Here is a 20,229-nt window from a genome sequence, read left to right on the forward strand (position 1 = left end):
AACAATTTAAAGAAAAAATCATAATCCAGATAAACTTAAATTTTCATGTGCACTGAAATCACCTTGGAGGGTTGTTAACATGCAGATTCCAGGGATTCAGAAGATCTGAGTGGGGCACTGGAATCTTGCCTTTTAATGGGCCCCCAGGTGATTCTAAGTGAGGTCCCCAAGCCACACCATGAGAAGGTCCACTTAGCATTCTGTGGCCATAGGCTGCTCTCTGTTCTCCAGTTGAGGGGTAGCTGGTGGGAAAGGTCAGATAGGCAGGTGGAGATGCGATTTTATGGTTAATACAGGACTGGAGATTGTGGACACAGTAGAGGACACTGGGGAGCTGAGGGCAGATTTTGTCCCCCTTCCTTGGCTTTTGGCTTCTGGGGGTGGGGTTGGGGGTGGGAGCAGAGGAGAGTCCTAGAGCCCAGGGGAATAATGAAATCAGGGCTCTGAAATCCAAGTACCAGTGCTGCTATTCTATTTTACACGCCCGGGGTTAATTCTCCTCATCTGTAAAAAGGAGGTCGTAATAATTTTGAAGCATCCTCCAAATTCCAACGTTCCCTTAGCCTTGAGTCTTAAACTTAGTAAGCAGGGATGCATTCAGACTGCAGATATGTCATTCTGGCTTCTGACCAGAAGGTGGCAGCAACACATCTCTTTATTTTCCAGACTGACATCCATGGGGAAGATGTTTTTCAGGTGCCTCAGGGTTCCCCGTCAGTTTAACCAACAGTTATTTGACCAAAATCTTGTGCTAGACACCGTGGACACAAAGGTGAATAAGACCTGATCGCTGCCCTCAGGGAGAAGGAGTGTCGGACATAAAAACAGATTACTAGTTTACTAGCTGTGTGACCTTGGACAAGTTGCTTAATATCTCAGTGCCTCAGTTTCTTCAGCTGTAAAATGGGAATAATAATAACACCTATGTCATATGATTATTGTGAAGATTTAAAAAAAGTGGCAATGTGTAAAATGCTTAGCATGTAGGAAATGTTAGCTATGACTATACATACGGTGAGAAAAGTGATGAGATGGAAAAGATACCCAGAGTGCTCCCTAACTGGGAGGAGTGGAGTCCCAAAATGGAGATAATGGGGAAGGAATTCCACTCTGGTGGAGCCACTCTGTCAGTGGGGACTCTGCAGCCAGACCGGAGCTGGACTCCTTATGGCTGAGGCTCATCTTGGCTCCGGCAGGCCCAGAGCGTGGAACAGCAGCAGGACGAGCCTTCCTGGAAAGGCCACCACCACTAGCTCACTGTGCAGCCTCAGACAGGCAGCTTTGTACCTGTGAGCCTCAGGTCCTACCTGTGTTGGGGAGGGGGACTGTGGGAACCCAGGGGCAGTACTGATTCTGTATCTGGGACACTGCTGAGTCAGCTGTAAAGCTGGGCAATTCAGGAGCAGCTAGGGATGTAAGGAGGAAGCAGAGATCCTGGGGGAGGACATTGGACGTTCCCCGGGATGTAGGATGGAGGTTGAGCCAATCTTAGACCTCAAGGGGCGGAGACACCCCAGCTGACACTTAGTTACAAGTAATTAGGGTTATAGCCTTGCTCCTCTGTGTCTGTTTCTTGTCACATGGGAGGGGAAGAAGGCAATCAACAGTGTTGAGCACTTACTATGAGCCTCACAACCTGCTAATTGTTTTATGTACAATAACTCATGTAGATCTCACAGCACTGCTGGGAGAAAGGTGTCATCCTCCCAATTTTACAGACGAAGAAACTGAAGCTCAGAGAGGACAAGTAACTTGCCCAGGGTCACACAGCTCGTCAGTGTCTAGGCTGGTGCCCTGCTCTTTTCTCCTCTGACCTCTTCCTCCAATCTACCTCAATTGCCCACTCCCTTAGAAATGCCCTGAGAATCTTATCCATTAATACCCCAACCCCAGCTCCAGAATCACAAATTCATGCATCCTGCTCCCTGGAAACAACTTCCTACACTCTCAGTGCCTCTTTCAATTTCTTTGTACTATGACTGTTCCTTGGCCTTGCCTGGTAGGTAGCTATGGACCTCTTTACTCTGCCAATCTCCCACCCTCTCTTGCCCCCCCCCTCCTCAGCTTTGAGTCCAAGGCCCATGGTTCTGTAGCTCTCTTGCTAGGAACCTAAACTTCATTGCTCACCTTCCTTGCAAACCTCTGAGGGCATCCAATTGCATTTCTCTCCAAGACTTCACCAGAGCAGCCAAGGGCAGCAGAAGGAGGAGGCTGCTGATAACACTGGCTAATACTTACACAGCAAGTCCTGTGTGCCAAGCACTATGTAAGTATTGTAGCACTATGAGGGAGGTACTATAATTATCATCCCCACCTGTGGATAAAGGCAGTGGGGTGAACTGAGGTTAAATCACTCACTCAAACCCAAAGCACACAGCTAATTAAGTTGAGGAGCCTTGATCGAACCCAGGCAGCCTTAATCGAACCCAGAGTCTCCATCTTAATCAGTGTACTACTTGCCTACACAGGAAGACGAGGCCACCTTCCCCTCCCTCAGCCAGGAAGTACTTGGCTCCTTCCACCCTGGGTCCAGACCTGCTTGTAGCCAATAGTGAGGACAATCTAAAAGAAGTTCAGATCCTCACTGTATTAGGGAGCTGACAATATCACTCGGTAAGTCAATAATAATAATAATAATGATAGTAATAAAACTAGCTTACATTTTCAGTTGTTATTTTGTGTGTTCTAGGTATTTTACATGTATTTATTCATTTAATCCTTCCACGAACACTATACAGTAGAAGCTACCATTATCCCTATTTTACTAAAAAAACATGAAAGACCATAGTAATGAGCCTAAATTCACATGCTAGTGTTGTGTCAGATGGGAAGCTTGGCAGCTGGATACCAGAGCCCTGGCTCTCAACCATCACCCTTTCCTACTTTTCTTCTAGTCTCAAGACCTCTCAGGCCTGGCTCTTTCTGAATAAGGGGACAAGTCTCCTCTGCCTTGCCAGCAGGCCTGGTTCCCCCACCCAGGCCCCAGCCTTATTCCCTCCACAGTTCCCAGAGCCCTGAGAGGAAGCCCTGGTCCCCTCCATTCTGAGGCATCTGGGAGGGGAGGTGGGAGCTTAAGCACAGGAGGAGATGGAATCCCAACTGGAACTCAGGCCCAGCCCAAGGGGCCCCTACTCGCAAAAGCCCAGGTCTACTAGCAGCTCCTTATAAAGATAGGGCCCAAGCTGGTCCTCCCAGGCCTTGCTTGCCCGTCCGCACGCAGTACTAGCTCAGACTCCCAGTTTGCTCCTGGAGGATGGCAGACAGGGGCAGGGCAGGGCCTAGGCTGGAGTCAGTGGGGCTCCAGGCCAACAGCAGTAGGGCCTCAGAGCCTAGGGCTGCAGCAGAAAGCACCACGCCTTCCTCAGTTCCCTCCTCACACCTGCCAAAACCCCACTGCCAGCCCAGGCAGGACCCTATCTCTCTCTGCTCCCAGGATTTAGTAGGGACAGGCCCTGATTTATCCATCGGTCCCCTGTCTCCCATCCTCCCTCTTCCCATTCCCCTGGCAACCAAACCAGACCCATGAAGGAGAAGGCCCTGGCAGCTGAGCAGGGAGAGACTAATGGCCCGGAAGGAAGGAGGGGCCTGGAGAGGAGAGGAAGGAGGTAGGGATGTGAGCCGGCAGGCAGGCGTTGGCCCATCTCAGAGGACACACACAAAGAAGGGAGGCTCCTCTGCCCTGCAATGCTGAAGGAGCTGGCTGCCAGGGAGCCGCCCTCCTCGCTGTCTCAGCTAGAGATCCAACCCAGAGTCCCAAATCTGCTTCCCCAGATACCCAGCTCTTGTCCTCAGGGCCAATCGGAGGCAGACCCGTCCCTACTGGAGAGCCCTGGCGTCCTCAGCGGCCACAGCCCCATGGCTCCTGGCAAACCCAGCAGGCCTCATCACCCTGGCTCTTGCAGGCCATCTGAGCTGCTTCTGTCCACTCCTGGGCAGTCTGTGCCTGCGTAGTGGAAGCCATTTGACATGCAAAGGCCAGACATCAGCCTTTCCACTAACTCCAGGGTGGGAGAGGATAGGAAGGGATATGTGATGTGTGTGTGTGTGTGTCATGTGTGTGCACATAGGTATACAGTGCTACTATATCTATGTATCTGTGTGCACAGGCTTGTAGATCTGTTCTGGGGCCTTCTTTCTCCTCACTCAGTCCCTGAACCATTAGGGATGGGCACCTTCTCTTTCCCCATCTCTTCCCCATCCAGCCCCTTCCATCCCTGGGTACCTGGAACTCCCCAATACTGGGAACCAGTTCCTGCCAGTCTGTCCATCTCTGAGCCTTGGCAGCAGCTAGTACCACCCTTCAGCCCCCTCCCCTTCCTATCTCACAAATAGCCCTGGTTCCCGTAAGGCTGTAACTGAGCAGCAGTTGGTTGGGGGAAGGGAGAATCCAGGAAAGCCGGACAGCATACACTAGTGTTCACTCAGCTCAGCTTCTGGCAGGGCACAGACCCTGCCTAGAGGGACCCAGAGCCCAGCCCAGTCACCCTCAGGCCCTTCTGGTGTCCCCACCCTGTTGCAGCCCAGGGTCGGTCCAGGTTTGGGAGCTGTGTCTTTAAAGCTGAGACATCAGCAGGCACCCCCTGGCCAAATGTCCAGGGGAGGGGGAGGGGAAGTAGCCAGTCCATTAGCTGCAGAGCTGGCGCCAGGCAGCAACCGTTCACAGGGCCCTGGGGATTACAGAGAGATCAGCCCTTCCCCACCCTCCTCAGCTGCTTCTGCCCTCCTGTCCCCCATATCTCCCTGGGTATGGTGACAAAGGGAGTAGCCGACACCAGGTGAAAGCAGAGCTTAGCCTTTAGGGGACAACTGGAGGTACAGGCTGTGGGGCCTTGGCCAGGCCAGCTCTCCATCCACCTGGGCCACATCCTCACTACGCATGTACCAGAAGCCTGTTCTTCAACCTCCAGTCCTCCTATCCCCCCAATTTTTACCAGTTCTTTCAGGCAGGGACCTCAGCTCAAATCAGGCCCTCCCGTCCTAGGCTGCAGCTCTGGATACTTGTTGGAAGGTGCTGACCTCCAATCCTGCCTGCTTTTGGCCTGTAGTCGCCATCCCTGCTTGCTTCCCTGCCAGCAACAGGGGGAACCAAGTAGGCAGGAAGCCAGCAACGAGAGATAGCGGGTGCGGTGCTCCTGCTGCTCCGCAGGGGTGGGGCGTCCCCCTCCCCACATAGCCGCACAGTCAGGCCAGTGGGAGGAGCTGCCCGTGCCCCCCCTGAGCCCGCAGGACTATAAAGCCGCCTCCAAGCGGTCTGCAGCTCCTGGACCAACTCTGCCAGCGGTGACTGCCCATCCTCGGCGCCATGAGCCACCCGTCGGGCCTCCGGGCCACCTCCTACCGCCGCACCTTCGGGCCACCGCCCTCACTGTCACCCGGGGCCTTCTCCTACTCGTCCAGCTCCCGCTTCTCCGGCAGCCGCCTGCTGGGCTCGGCGTCCTCCAGCTCCTCCGCTCGCCTGGGCAGCTTCCGTGTCCCCCGGTCCAGCGCGGGTGCTCTCCTGCGCCTGCCCTCGGAGCGCCTCGACTTCTCTATGGCCGAAGCCCTAAACCAGGAGTTCCTGGCCACGCGCAGCAACGAGAAGCAGGAGCTGCAGGAGCTCAACGACCGCTTCGCCAACTTCATCGAGAAGGTGCGCTTCCTGGAGCAGCAGAACGCGGTCTTGCGCGGGGAGCTGAGCCAGGCCCGGGGCCAGGAGCCGGCGCGCGCCGACCAGTTGTGCCAGCAGGAGCTGCGCGAGCTGCGCAGGGAGCTAGAGCTGCTGGGCCGCGAGCGCGACCGGGTGCAGGTGGAGCGCGACGGGCTGGCAGAGGACCTGGCGGCGCTCAAGCAGAGGTCAGGGGGCAGGGCCGGCTGGTGGCCGTAGAAGCGCTGCTCCTCGCTCCCCTCCCCGCCAGCCACCCGAGGGAGTAACAGCCCTGGTCAACCCCTGCGGGCATGTGCGGGCGGGGCATCCTCGCCTTCCCTCTACCACTTTGCTGAGTCTCTGGGGAGGTGAGGGAGAGGGGGAGTGACTATGTCTCCCCTGTGTATAACGGGGCCCCAGCTCAGCTCCCAGCCCGTTAGAGCACGTCCATCAGGCAGCCTGAGACCCCTCCTCAGAGTCCTGGGCAGTAGCAGCCTCTACCCCGGGTCCTGGGGGGCGGGGAGGACGGTAACCCCGCAGCTCAGCCTCTGTCCACTCTTTACGCCAGGCTGGAGGACGAGACACGCAAGCGGGAGGACGCTGAGCACAACCTTGTGCTCTTCCGCAAGGTGAGCCTGGGCCCCGAGTCGATTTCCATCTCTCCACCCTTAGGCCGGGCCTGCGTGTACAGGGTGGCATCTGTGGGTGCGGGGAGGTGACCGTAAGCCTTCAGAGGCCGACAGAGAGGGCCAGGCCCTTCCTCGGGCTGAGCAGCCCCTCCCTGCTCCTGAATCCCCACTGCCATCCCACGAAGGACGTGGACGACGCCACCCTCGCCCGCCTGGAGCTAGAGCGCAAGATCGAATCTCTGATGGATGAGATTGAGTTCCTCAAGAAGCTGCACGACGAGGTGGGTATACTCGGGTGTCAGGGAAGGCTTCGGAGGGTAGTCTCCTTGGGTCTGGGAAATTGGCGGGTGGAGCGAAGAAAGCCCTGGGGAAACGAAGTGAGATTGGGTAGATGCAGCCCCTCAACCCTAGTCTACAGGTGGTTTGCCTCCCGCCCCTGCGCCACCTGGTGGCGAGCAGCGCAGCGGCACCCTGGAACCTGGCCGCAGGCTCAAAGCCCGAGGCGCTCAGGCGGCGCAGTCTTGTGTGCTGCACTCCCTGGCGCCCCCTTGTGTTCATTCAAGTGTTTTTTTGCTCTTTTCTGTCCGCGAACTGCGCGGCCCGCGTGGGATCTGCGCGGCGAACTCGACGTCGTATTGTCCTGGGCCGCAGGAGCTGCGAGACCTTCAGGTGAGCGTGGAGAACCAGCAGGTGCAGCAGATCGAGGTGGAGACGACCGTGAAGCCCGAGCTGACAGCGGCGCTGAGAGACATACGCGCACAATACGAGAGCATCGCGGCTAAGAACCTGCAGGAGGCAGAGGAATGGTACAAGTCCAAGGTGCGAGAGCCCAGGACAGCTTGGGAGGGTCTGGGAGGGTCGGGCGCTGGGGTGAGGGCGTGTCCCTCCTGCTCACACACAGATTGCCCCCATCACACAGTACGCGGACCTGTCCGACGCCGCCAACCGGAACCACGAAGCCCTGCGCCAGGCCAAGCAAGAAATGAACGAGTCCCGACGCCAGATCCAGAGCCTGACGTGCGAGGTGGACGGACTGCGCGGCACAGTGAGTACCAGGCTGCGCGCCCGACCCGAGGGTGGACGGTGACAGCTGTTCCACCTCTGACCCCCCCCCCCCCCCCCCCCCCCGCCAGAACGAAGCCCTGCTCAGACAGCTGCGGGAGCTGGAGGAGCAGTTTGCTCTGGAGGCCGGAGGGTACCAGGCCGGCGCCGCGCGCCTTGAGGAGGAGTTGCGACAGCTGAAAGAGGAGATGGCGCGACACCTGCGCGAATATCAGGAGCTCCTCAATGTCAAGATGGCCCTGGACATCGAGATTGCCACCTACCGGAAGTTGCTGGAGGGCGAGGAGAGCCGGTAGGGGTGGGGCTGGGGGAGAGGGGTGGGGCGTGGTGGGCTTGGGTGTTCCGGGAAAAGGAGCACCCTGGGCAGAGTAGCTGAGCCCCCTTGCTTTCCTCGCAGGATCTCGGTGCCAGTGCATTCCTTTGCGTCCTTAAATATAAAGACTACTGGTGAGTCTCCCTCACCTGGCTTCCTACCTGTCTGTCCTCTTGTCCACTTCTGCCCTGACCAGACTCTTGCTATGGCTTTGCTCTGGGATTGGTGAACTACTGAGTCCTGGTCTACTCTCGCCCCTCATCCTTAAGCCCCGCCCCTCACTGACAGGAATGGGGGCTTAAAAGGAAACCCCAAGCCTCCTCCCTTCCACCCCTCACCTGTTTTTTCCAGTGCCTGAAATGGAGCTTCCCCAGGACAGCCACAGCCGGAAGATGGTTTTGATCAAGACCATTGAGACCCGGGACGGGGAGGTGAGATGGGTCACTTGAGACCAGGAGCCCTTCGTTTCCAGTATTATTTCTGAGCCCCAGCCTGGCAGCAGCTGATCTTAGCGTATTGTGGGTTAGTGGTTCTTCCAGTGGGAGGGAGCAGGGGAGATAGAGAAAGTGGAGGACAGACTGGAGCCTCAGCTGCTTATGTCAGAGAGGGGGTCACCGTGCCCCAAAGGAGCTGGAAAGAGAATGGTGCTGAATGGTTTGTGCTCTTCACATGCCTTGACCTCAGCAGGTGGTGACAGAATCCCAGAAGGAGCAGCGCAGTGAACTGGACAAGTCTACTCACAGCTATTGAACCCATTGGTCCAGAGCTCCCTGACCCTGCCCTAGGCCTACTCTAAGCCCACACCCTAACACCAGTCCTGAATGGGTCTCCTCTCCCTTTGCATGTGTCTAGGGGATGGTACACTTCCCTGGCCTGTAGCCAAGCCCTACCCAGCCTGCAGTGGCTGGGCTTCTCCCTGCCTTACATATAGATATGACTCATATCTTCCCCTTTTCTCATCCTGGTAAGAGGCCAATGGTGCCCAGGTCCAATCTATTCCTGCCATGATCCCATGATCAGTGGGGTGGGCCAGGGTCTGAGTTTCACTTTCAAATCAAATAAAACTGCTGTCAAGAGAAACCTCTCCAATGCATTTGTGTCTATGGAAGTGGGGGATGCCTGTGGGGAGAAGACTCAGCAGTATTTTCCCCTCGTCTCTAGTCATTTTTCTTCTGAATCCTGCTATCTTGGCACCTATGACTCCTATCTACTTTTCTGGATTTTCTCCTACCTCTCGGTCCATTCCTTCTTAACTTCTGTTCCCCATTTGCAGCCCAGAATGTCCAGATGCCTCTCGGTGTCCCATAGGTCCCTCAAATTCAACATGTCCAAAACAGAACCCCTCATCTCCCTCTCCACTATCTGTGATCTGGATTCCCCACCTAGAAGAGGGCACCTCTGTTGCTCAAATTAGAACCACCTCATCTCTCATCTTACACCCCTGTCCTTTCTCCACACTCCCCCCTCACCACAAACAGCAATTCTGTTAATTTTACTTCTTAACTCATTCTCCCCATCCCCATGGCCACCACACTAGTCTAGGCCACCATCATCTCTTGTCTGGGTTCCAGTATCTGCCTCATAGTCTCTTTCCCCTGGCCTGGCTTACTCAACACCTAACCAGCAAATCAGATTCTGCTGCCACCATCCCTTCCCCTGTTTGAAAATGTCTCCTTCCACGCTGTCTTCCAACTCCATTCCATTGTACCCTGTCTTCAAGTCAAAATCCACTTCTGGATTTATAATGATCTTTAATTAATTACAGTGCTAGGTGTAGGGAATAAGCCAGAGTCGCCTCTCAAGGAGCTTACTGTCTGGGGTGGGGGAGATAGACAGATAAACAGACAATTCCAACCTCGTGATGAGTGCTATGACTGAGATAAGGAGACAGCGTTGTGGCAACATGAAAAGGAGCGCTTAACCCAGCCTTAGGGTGAGGATGGCTTCCCAAAGGTGGGGCCATCACACTGAGCACCAAAGAACAAGCAGGAGTTATTCAAGTGAAGCAGGGAGAGGAGGAGGATTTTCTAGGTAGACAAGTCAGCCAGGAGGTAAGAGAGCAAGTTTGGGAATTGAAAGTAGTTCTGTACTACTGGGATGAAAGACAGAAAGGAAGGCATGGTGTTGAGGTTGGAAAGATGAAATGAGCGCCTTATATGCCATATCAAGGCATATAAGGAAAGGGGACAGAAAAGGATTTAATCAGGAGAATGAAGTATTTAGACATGCATTTTAGAACGATTACTCTGACTGAATGTGCAGAAACTACTGGAAGGAGATGGAGGACCAATTCAGAAGCTGTTGCAGTGAAACAGGCCAGAGATGGTGGTAGGCATAGAAGTGGATGGGTTTGAGAAATATTCAAGGGGTAGCATCTGCAGGACCTAGGGAGAGATTGGCAGGTGAAAGAAAGGAAAATAGCAAAGGTGACCCAAGGTTTTGGCTTGAACAACCGGGCAGATTGGTGGGATCTTTCACAGAAACGGAGGGTGGGAGGGCAAGACAACAAGGTCAATTTTAAACTTATTGAATGTGAAATGCTATGGAACAACCAAGAGGAAGGGCTGGCAGGCAGTTAGATCCACAGGTTTGGAGTTCAGGTGTGATGGGATATCTTGAGACACTGACTCTATCAGGATGGTTTCTGCTACAAGTAGCATATGACTCCATTTATAAAAAGAAAAAGAAAGTAAAGAAATATGTCACGTAACAAGGAGCCAGAGGTAGGTAGGCAGGCTCTGAAGTTGGTTGATTTCAGCAGCTCAGTGATGTCATCAAGGACCCAAGCTCTGTCCGTGGTTCTTCTTGGCTTTCCTCCTTGGAGGGGAGTTTTGTCCTTGGGATGGCTCTCCTCATGATCCCAAGATGGCTGCCAGGAGCATCCAGTGAAGGAAAGAGGAAAACCTCCTCCCAGGGATGAGATATAAGTCCTGTCTTTCAGCCATTGGTGTGTCCACTCCTGGAGCAGTAATAGTTGCCAGGGGAAAGGCACAGAGTGGCTTGGGCTGTCTGTCTGGTAGGGAATAGATGTTAGGAACCAACCACGATGTCCCTTGCAAGTATTGCTCAGGCTCCCCACCACCATCACCCTCCACACATGGTACACATATACTCACATTCTTTTTTTTAATTACATTTGTTAGGGTAACATTGGTTAATAACATCATATAAGTTTCAGGTCTACAACTTTATATCATCTATATATTCCATTATGTGCTCAACACCCAAAGTCGATCCTCCTTCTGTCACCTTATACTTGACCCCTTAGCCCTCTTTATCCGCCCCCCACCCGGTTCCCCTCTGGTAACCACGATTCTGTTGTCTGTGTTTATGAGTTTTTGTTTGTTTTGTTTTTTTGTTTGTTTTGTTTGTTGCTTTTTATTTTCTATCCCACATATGAGTGAAATCAGATGGTTCTTGCCCTTTTCCATCTGACTTATTTTACTTAGCATGATACTCTCAAGATCCGTCCATATTGTTAAAAATGGCAGTATTTTATCATATTTTATGGCCTTATCTCCCCTTCATTCAGTGGCACTTATTACCCCGAAGGAGAACAATCACTACAGAAAAGCAGACAAAAACTTTAGAGTTTTAAATGTTTAGGTTTTCAAGTAAACAGAATTTCAAGTATGGAAATTTTCACATGAGAGTCTGTGGCCTGTGATTTGTATTAGATACCAGGAGGGGCGACTGAGCTGAAGAGAAGGGTATGGGAGCTCTCAGGTGTCCTACATGAGAAGAAATGAAACTACGTAAGAATGGAGTATAAAGTGAGGAAAGAGAAGGGCCTTGGGTGACTCCTAGAGTAGCAGCAAAAGATAATCTTGAGAATTAACCAGCAGAGATATAGGAGGAAAACTAGAACAGTGCAGCCTCAAGAAGCCACAGCAAGAGAACACTCTCAGGAGGGAGCAGCTAGCATGTCAAAGGATGCTGGAAGCCCAGGTAAGATAATAGTTGGAAAACTTGGGGCTGGTGGGCAAGGAAGAGAACTTAGTGAGGGCAGCTTCTGGGCAGGGTAGGGTTAGAGACAAAACCTGGTCAATTGAAGAGTGAATGAGAGATGAGAAAGGGGAGAGCAAACTACTCTCTCAAGAGGTGACTGCTTAAAGAGAACCAGAGAGAACAAAGAAAGACCTGTTTGAGAAGCGAAACGTTGAAGAAAAGATAAACTAGACTAACAATTTTCAAACTGTGCATCATGAAACATTGTTATAAAATTGTGTCAAGATCAACATTTTTAAAGGAAAAAGAATAGAAACATTTAGAGCGTGGTGAAACTTTTATTTTCAATATATTTGTATACATGTGTACCAGGTTGCGATATAAAGTTATTTTTTTATATTGGATTGTGGTTTAAAAAAAAAGAAAATGATTGGACTTGAATATGTTTCAATACTGGGCAGAAATAGAAAGAATCAAGTTGTCTAGGCCCAGCCACCTATTGAAATGACACAACCTCAGACTTGGCTGTGATGGAAGAGTTTTAGGAAAACTCAAAATCCAATTTTAATCAAGGGGATCTGATGTTAACCTCAAGAAGACAGGGCTGGGATTTGACTGTAATTAAGAAAGCTTATACCACATTGATTTTATTGTCCTCTGCGTGTTGGGAGAAGGGAGATAGTTTGCAGAACATTTATAAGAAGGTCATCTCAAAAGCAAGGATGCTGCCACCTTTATTTCATACTATTCCTAGAGAGAACCAGATTGTGCTGGGCACCTACAGGTCCCAGGGAGGTGCCCAGCGTTGTACCAGGGGTAATTCCTCAGGGGCCACCTGCAGTGGGTGGAAGAGGGAGTTCAGTTATCTGGGTTGCAAAGAACAGAGACTAAGCAATTATCTCAGGCAAGGGAGAGTTCACTGTGAGGTTACACATGGAAATAAGGAGGAAGAAAATTATAGCTGCCTGGGGTGGAGTGGGAGTTGCTTCACAAGAACCCAGAAACACCTGAGTGCCCGGGCTTCACAGGAAGAATGGGTTCTGCAGCCCCATCTGGCCTCTCTGAGGCTGAAAGGCAACCGGAAGCTCCTTCATCAGCAGGAGCACATTGCTCCCTGACCCAGGGTCCTGCTGTTTCTATCGCTCCTGTCACAATGAGCAAATGAACTCACCGTCTACCCTGCTTTTTGCTTACTCATAGTTTTTTCATAGGCTTCAATTGTCCCATGGCTTCCATGGCCTAATAGCAATTGCATGCTGACTTCTGGGGCTTTCTTTCGTTCTGCTCTCACTTCCTATCATGGAAGATGCCCACCTTACTAGCCTGTCAGGTTAATTGACACTCTCCATTCCTTCTATGAGACATATTGACAGATATCCAAAGCACTAAACTCTTGGGCCTGGTAGGCTGTTCTCGTCCCTGTGTACTTCTGCTCCCATTGGTTAGCAAATGTTGCTAAATGCATAACAAATGTTGGCTGTATTTGTTTCTAAACCTGTTTTTGACACTTATACTTGTTATATAATCCCATAATTCAAGTGACTATTTTGCAACTAATGAAGAGTATAAAAAGTACAATTTTTATTTAACAGATCACATAGTGGTTAAGAATCTGCATTTAAATCTTGGGTCTTCTTACTAGATGCACGACCTTGGCAAAGGTTCTTCACTTCTCTTTGCCTCAGTTTCCTCATCTGTAAAATGGAGACAACAATAGTAGCTACTTCGTAGGATTGCTGTAAAGATTAAATGAGATGATTCATGCAGAGTTGAGTGGACTTGGCTATCCTGTAGGTAGGAGAATGGGGTGATAGGCCCCTAAACTGCTTCCTTCAGCAAAGTAACGGGACTGGTCATAAATTGTGAACTCAGGGTCACAATTCCAATTATTCTTCAATAGCTAAACATCAAAATTTTGTTTCTATTTCAAAGGGAAAGCTTGAGTATGTGCTGCGAACTCTTTTCATACTGCATTAATATCCTATTGCTGTTGTAACAAATTACCACCAACTTAGTGGCCTAACACAACAAACGTATTATCTTAGAATGCTGGGGGTCAGAAGTCTAAAATGGGATGACAGATTGTGTTCCTCGAGAAACACACTCGAGTCCTTTTCCAGTTTCTAAAGACTGCCCACATTCCTTGGCCTATGGCCCTTTCCATCTTCAAAGCCAGCAATCACATCACTCTGATTTCTGCTTCAGTTATCATATCTTCTCTGACTCTGATCCTCCTGATTCCCTCGTATAAGAATCCTTGGTATTCCATTAGGTATACCTACATCATCCAAAATAACCTCCTTCCTCTCAAAATCCTTAACTTAATCATATCAATTACAAATTAGGCAAAGGACTTGAATAGACATTTCTCCAAAGAAGATAGACAAATGGCCAGTAAACACATGAAAAGATACTCAACATCACTAGCTATTAAATAAATGCAAATTAAAACTTTGAAGCAGCACTTCACACCTACCAGAATGCTATTGGGAAAAAAAAAAAAAAAAAAACAGGAAAAAAAAAACAAATGTTGGTGAAATTGTGGAGAAATTGGTACTGCTCCACATTGCTGGTGGGAATGCAAAATCATTCAGTTGCTGTGGAAAACAGTTTGGCAATTCCCCAAAAAGTTAAGCATAGAATGACCTTAGGCCTCAGCAGTTGCACTCCTGGATATTACCCCAAAGAATTAAAAACAGGAACTCAAATAAGTGTACCTTCATAGTCAAAGCAGCACCATTCCCAAAAGGTGGAAACAATACAAACGTCCATCAAGGGATGAACACAGTGTGCTTTAGCCATATGATGGGATGATATTCAGCTATAAAAAGAAATGAAGTACTGGTACACGCTACAACATGGGTGAACCCTGAAAATATTATGCTAGGTGGAAGAAGCCAGACACAAGAGGACACACACACACACACACACACACACACACACATATATATATGATTCCATTTATATGAAATATTTGGAATAGGGAGATGAAAGGCAGATTGGTGGTTGCCAGGGGTTGAGGGAGAGGGGAGAATGAGTAACTCCTTTATGGGCATGCGCTTTCCTTCAGAGATGATGAAAATGTTTTGGACCTCGATAGAGGTGGTGATCATACAACACTGAATGTACTGATGTCACTGACTGTTCACTTGAATGTAGCTGATTTTATGTTACGTGACTTTTACCTCAGTTGAGAAAACAAAACAAAAAACTAGAAAGAGCTTATAGAAAAGACCAAGTAGAACCAGTATTTCAAATGAATATAATTAACAATGTTAGAGAGACAAGAAATAATAAAATCTCCATAAAAAAGATCAGGTAGTTATAAAAAATAACATATAGAGATCTTGGAAATAAATATTATAATTGTTTAAATGTAAAACTTAGCTTGTTGTGTTCTTTCATTTGAAGGTTAGTCAGGTGTAGCACAAGAGGAGATTACAGAAGACAATGTTTATTATATTCACAGGTCCTAGAGAGGGGAGTTACCACATGCCACTCAAGGTCACAGGGGAAGCTGTGGGTCTTGGTCCAGTGGCAGAGGACAGGAAGGAGAGGAGAGCTTAGGTCACCACGCTTATTGGAGATTCCCGAGGGAAAGGCAAGGTAGGGCAGGGTGAGCAGTTTGGGATTGACAAGTCTGAACAATTTTGGCAGGCTCTAAACTATAGAGGTGGTCCTTAGTTGCCTGATACCTGGTCCTGGAACGATTAAGGCAAAGAAATATTGCCTCCTGTGGTGTGTGGGCCAGATAGAGGAAGTATGGCTCTGGATTGGTTCATTTGCCTATCAAAGGAATGCTCCTTTGCTATCTTTAGACTGCCCTGGAGAGGCAGTCTCTCTCCAGTCAGAAAGCATGTGGTTTTTTTTCTTTCAGATGTCAAAACATCATAATATACAGAAGAAAAACAATTACACATATGTCACATATTACACAGTTCATCTGAAGAATCCCAGAATGATCCTACTAAGACTAAATTAGGGCTACATTCTTCCAGAATTTACAAAGGAATAAAGAGACAGAAAGTATAAAAGTTCAAAGTATGGATAGAGACAGAAAATCCTAAATCTATCCAACAGGAGTTTTAGTGGGAGAAAATAGAGAAAACAAGCACTTCCCAAACTTTAGCCATACAAGTCACGTGAGGATCTTATTAAAATGCATATTCTTATTCAGTGAGTCTGGGTGGACGATGTTGCCCAGCTGTGAACCAGACTTCAATAAAAATTCTCCAAAACACAAGATGGGTATATGTCCTGAGTTTGAAAGGCGCTTCAAGTGTTCATTTGGATAAATCAAAAATATACACGAAGGCGGCCAGCCCAGTGGCTCAGGCGGTTGGAGCTCCGTGCACCTAACTCAGAAGGCTGCCGGTTGGATTCCCACTTGGGCCAGTGGGCTCTCAACCACAAGGTTGCCAGTTCAACTCCTCGAGTCCCACAAGGGATGGTGGGCAGCACCCCCTGCAACTAATATTGAACACAGCACCTTGAGCTGAGCTGTCGCTGAGCTCCTGGATGGCTCAGTTGGTTGGAGTGCGTCCTCTCAACCACAAGGTTGCCGGTTCACCTCCCGCAAGGGATGGTGGGCTGTGCCCCCTGCAACTAGCAACGGCAACTGGACCTGGAGCTGAGCTGTGCCCTCCACAACTAAGACTGAAAGGGCAACAACTTGAAGCTGAATGGCCCACAACTAAGATTGAAAGGACAACTTGACTGGAAAAAAGTCCTGGAAGTACACACTGTTCCCCAATAAAGTCCTGTTCTCCTTCCCCCCCCCAAAAAAAATACACGAAGGACACAGTGAAAGAGGAGAGAAATGACATTGGAGAAGAGGCAGGGCCTTATAAGCCATAAGACTCTGGAAAAACTTTGGTTGATTCTGGTTGCAACTGTAAAGGACACTTTAGAATAAACCATGTTACAATATTTCCTTTTCTGGAGAAGAAATGGAATTAATAAATTATCACCACCTTGTTTCCCTGAAAGTAAGACCTAGCCGGACAATCAGCTCTAACGCATCTTTTGGAGCCAAAATTAATATAAGACTTAGTCTTATTTTACTATAAGACCGGGTATAATATAATATAATATAATATAATATAATATAATATAATACTGGGTCTTATATTAATTTTTGCTCCAAAATACACATTATTGCTGATTGTCCAGCTAGATCTTATTTTTGGGGAAACACGGTATTGTTACTGAATTAAGGTCTGTCCAGTCTAAGAGCTAATTTATACATTTTTACAACATACAACAAAATTCTTATATCTCTTTGCCCAGACTAGTATGATTTCTACTTTTAAAGATTTCTGAGAATGGAAAATGCTGGCTTCTTAATACAGCACATGAGAAAGGAAAAGTTACAATTGGTTGGCATCATTGTTACTCATTTCTACACTAGTAACGATTATACTACACTTGATCTTGGCCAAAGGCCAAGAAGCGATACACTAGTAATGATTATAAAAGGGGAATAGTGACATACCTTTCTTCTAGGAAACAGTTACCAGGCCATGTTCATAGAACTTGATCATTAAAAAAACACAAACAAACCTCTCTTTGCTACCCCTTTTAAGATAAAGGAACCTCAAATATTTGAAATGAAAGGATAAACCTCACCAGCAGAGTGCCAAGAAATCACCCTAAGTTACGTCTGATGCTTACTTAACATTTAGGTATATTAATTTTAGAATAAAGCAACTATAGAAAAATGCTTTTTTGGCTGATCTTGGTCTCTTTTTATTGCAAAATTTTTTATTTCAACTCATTAATTGGAGTCTGGCAAAGAGAAGAGAGCCTACCTTATTTTAGCATGTTTTTAAGATATTTGTAAGGACAATAGAAAGCCTTTGAAGTGTTTTAAAGCAGGTAAATGATGCTTTTGAAAGACCAGTCTTGAACTCATGGTTTTCAATATATTTAGATTAGAATAAATATAAATGTAAATGTGGCGTGTGTGTGTGCACACTCATGAATGTAGAGCATGTTCCTTTACTCTGTCCACCGAGAAGGCCTGAGGCAGCCATATCCTAATAGCAATGATCACATCTTGTGTCCAGTTCTTGGTTTTTAAATAACATTCTCCATTAAAAGGAACCAAAGCTCTTTGGAGAAATGGCTGATTCCAGACCTGATTCAGGGAAAGTATAAATTGAGCCTGAAACATGTTGCTATGCCAGAAAGATAATACAACTGAAAAATGATGAATGCTAAAAGGATACAGTCATGCTGAAGGATACAGAAGACAACTTGAAAGGGCTGCCACTGACCAAATCAGAGACGACTTGAGTATGAAAATAAACAACATTGGTCAGTGGATTATTATCCACTGAATATAATAGGGATATATGAGTCCATACTGATGTAATTAAGTAAAAGTGAAAATGTAATGAGGAATGGAATATTTATATAATACCGAAGTTCTTCTCCCCTCCCCCCCAAAAAAATGCTTATTGATTACAAAGGGGAAAGAGTAATTTACAGCAGAGAAACCTGGCAGATACTACTTTAATCAAGTAATCAAAGTAACAGGAGAGATGGAAATAGGCACCACCTGATGGGATACAGCAGGAAGAAAACAGCATCATTTCTGAGACAGTCCTGCCAAAAGATGCATACCGAGTGGAATTGTAAGGAAACATCAGACAAACCCAAATTGAGGGACATTTTACAAAAAAACTGGCCTGTAATCCTCAAAAGTGTCAAGGTCATGAAAGTCAAAAATGAAGAATTTCCCAGGAGACTAAAGAGACATGACAACTAAATGTAACACGATTCTGGACTGGATCCTTTTGCTATAAAAGGCATCACTTGGAAAACTGGTGAAAGTTGAATGGGGTCTGAAGTTTAGATGGTAGGAATGTATCAGTGTTCTTTTCCTGGCTTATAGGATGGTATATAGGAAAATGTCCTTGTTAGCAGGAAATATACACTGAAGTATGGGGTGAGGGGAGAGATGGGGCAATATATTGGCAACTTATTCTTACACGGTTGAGTAAAAAATTTCTTTGTACCATTCATGTAAATTTTCTGTACGTTTAAGATAGTTTCAAAAAAACAGTGGAAAAACAAAGTTATTCTTTGGAAAAACTTTAGATGGTTTCCCACAAGCCAAGTTGCCCCCGGCACTGCTACTATTTAATATAATATCAGAAGGTCTGTACAATGATGTAAGAAAAAAACCAACAAAATAAAACAAAACAATAACAACAACAGAAAAAACCCGACAAGGTGTAAAGACTAGAAGGGAACATATAAAACTGTTTTTATTTGCAGAAGACATAATTATCTCTATAGAAAACCCAGCAGAATCAATAGACAAGAAAAGAGTTCATTAAGGTTGCCAGATAGAAAATCAATTATCTTCTTCTACAGGCCTAAAGGAAATATTTGCAATGTCTAAAGTGGACATAGGATTAATATGTGAACACACAGTGAAATCTTATAAATCAACAAGAATAAAGAAAAGTCAATAGGAAAGTCAATAGGAAAAAATGTGCAAAGGATATGAGTAGGCTTTTCAAAGACAGTGAAGCTCTTTTAGCTAACAAGAATATGAAGTAACACTCAAACTCACTAGTAATCAAGAAATGCAATTTAAAATAATCAAGAGTCCATTAGAAATGTAAAAATTAGAAAGTTGTGTAACATCAAGTGTTGGAGAGGATAAGAGGTGATAAGAACTCTCAAGTAATATTGTTAAGTGCGTAAACAGCTACAGATCTTCTGAAAAATAATCTGGTGGTAGTGAAGTTAAGTGTACATAAGCCTCATCACCCACAAATTCCACTCCTGGGTAGTACATATCCCAGGGAAATTCTTGAATGGATTCAAAGGGGACCAAGTAAAAAGATAACTCTCTAGCACTGTTTTTGGAAACGGGGACTGGGTAAGTATAGTATGATAGATGCCTATTATGGAATCCTATGAGGCTGTTGTAAGCAATGAACTAGATTATATATAGCAATAAGGATGGATCCTAGACATGGAGTTGACTGAAAAAAAGTAAAAACAGAATCAAATAACAATGTCATTTATACAAATGAAAAACACATACACTGAACAACCTGCAGTAAGCTGAATACTGCCCCCTGCCCCCGCCTAGATGCCCACATCTTAATCCCCTGAATTTGTGAATCCCCTGAACATGGCAAAAGGGATTTTGCAGGTATGGTTAAGTTCAAGACCTTGAGATGGGGAGAATATCCTGGATTATCCCAGGTAGAACTGATGTAATTGCAGGGTCTTTATAAGAAGGAGGCAAAAGTGAGTGAGTAGTAAATGTGATTACAGAAGCCAGAAGTTATAGAGATGGAAGAAGGGGCCACAAGCTGAGGAATGCTGGCAGCCTCCAGAAGCTGGAAAAGGCAAACAGGCTCTCCCCTGAAGCCTCCAGAAGAAAGGGAATCCTGGCAACACTTAATTCTATACTTCTGACCTCCAGGCCTGAAAGAGAATACATTTGTATTGTTTTAAGCCACTAAATTTGTGGCAATTTTTTTTAAATGAAAGTTTATTGGGGTGACAATTGTTAGTAAAGTTACATAGATTTCAGGTGTACAATTCTGTAATACATTATATCTCACATTGTTCACCACCCAGAGTCAATTCTCTTTCCATCACATATTAGACCCCATTTACCCTAT

At 47.3% G+C, this 20,229-nt stretch overlaps 1 protein-coding gene across 2 annotated transcripts; it reads left to right on the forward strand.

The window, feature by feature from the left end:
* Positions 1-2,084: 2,084 nt before the first annotated feature.
* PRPH (peripherin) lies at positions 2,085-8,707 on the forward strand. 2 transcript variants are annotated; one of them, XM_019724658.3, is made up of 9 exons: positions 2,085-5,832; positions 6,192-6,252; positions 6,438-6,533; positions 6,904-7,071; positions 7,172-7,297; positions 7,386-7,606; positions 7,712-7,761; positions 7,979-8,058; positions 8,312-8,707. In XM_019724658.3, exons 1-9 carry the CDS (start codon positions 5,303-5,305, stop codon positions 8,375-8,377), a joined length of 1,398 nt encoding a protein of 465 aa, XP_019580217.1. In that variant the 5' UTR covers positions 2,085-5,302; the 3' UTR covers positions 8,378-8,707. The 2 variants fall into 2 exon arrangements, with proteins under 2 accessions (XP_019580217.1, XP_019580219.1); XM_019724660.3 differs by having other exon boundaries at positions 8,315-8,707.
* Positions 8,708-20,229: the final 11,522 nt, after the last annotated feature.

This window comes from Rhinolophus sinicus, chromosome 1 (genome assembly GCF_057876585.1).
Source record: "Rhinolophus sinicus isolate RSI-liver-muscle chromosome 1, RSI-T2T, whole genome shotgun sequence".
Taxonomy (NCBI): Eukaryota; Metazoa; Chordata; class Mammalia; order Chiroptera; family Rhinolophidae; genus Rhinolophus; species Rhinolophus sinicus.

Coding starts and splice junctions, on each gene's coding strand:
- PRPH (XM_019724658.3), top strand. CDS start 5,303: ATGAGCCACCCGTCGGGCCTCCGGGCCACCTCCTACCGCCGCACCTTC. Junction 6,534..6,903: donor TCAAGAAGCTGCACGACGAG/GTGGGTATACTC, acceptor CCTGGGCCGCAG/GAGCTGCGAGACCTTCAGGT. Junction 8,059..8,311: donor TTGAGACCCGGGACGGGGAG/GTGAGATGGGTC, acceptor CCTTGACCTCAG/CAGGTGGTGACAGAATCCCA.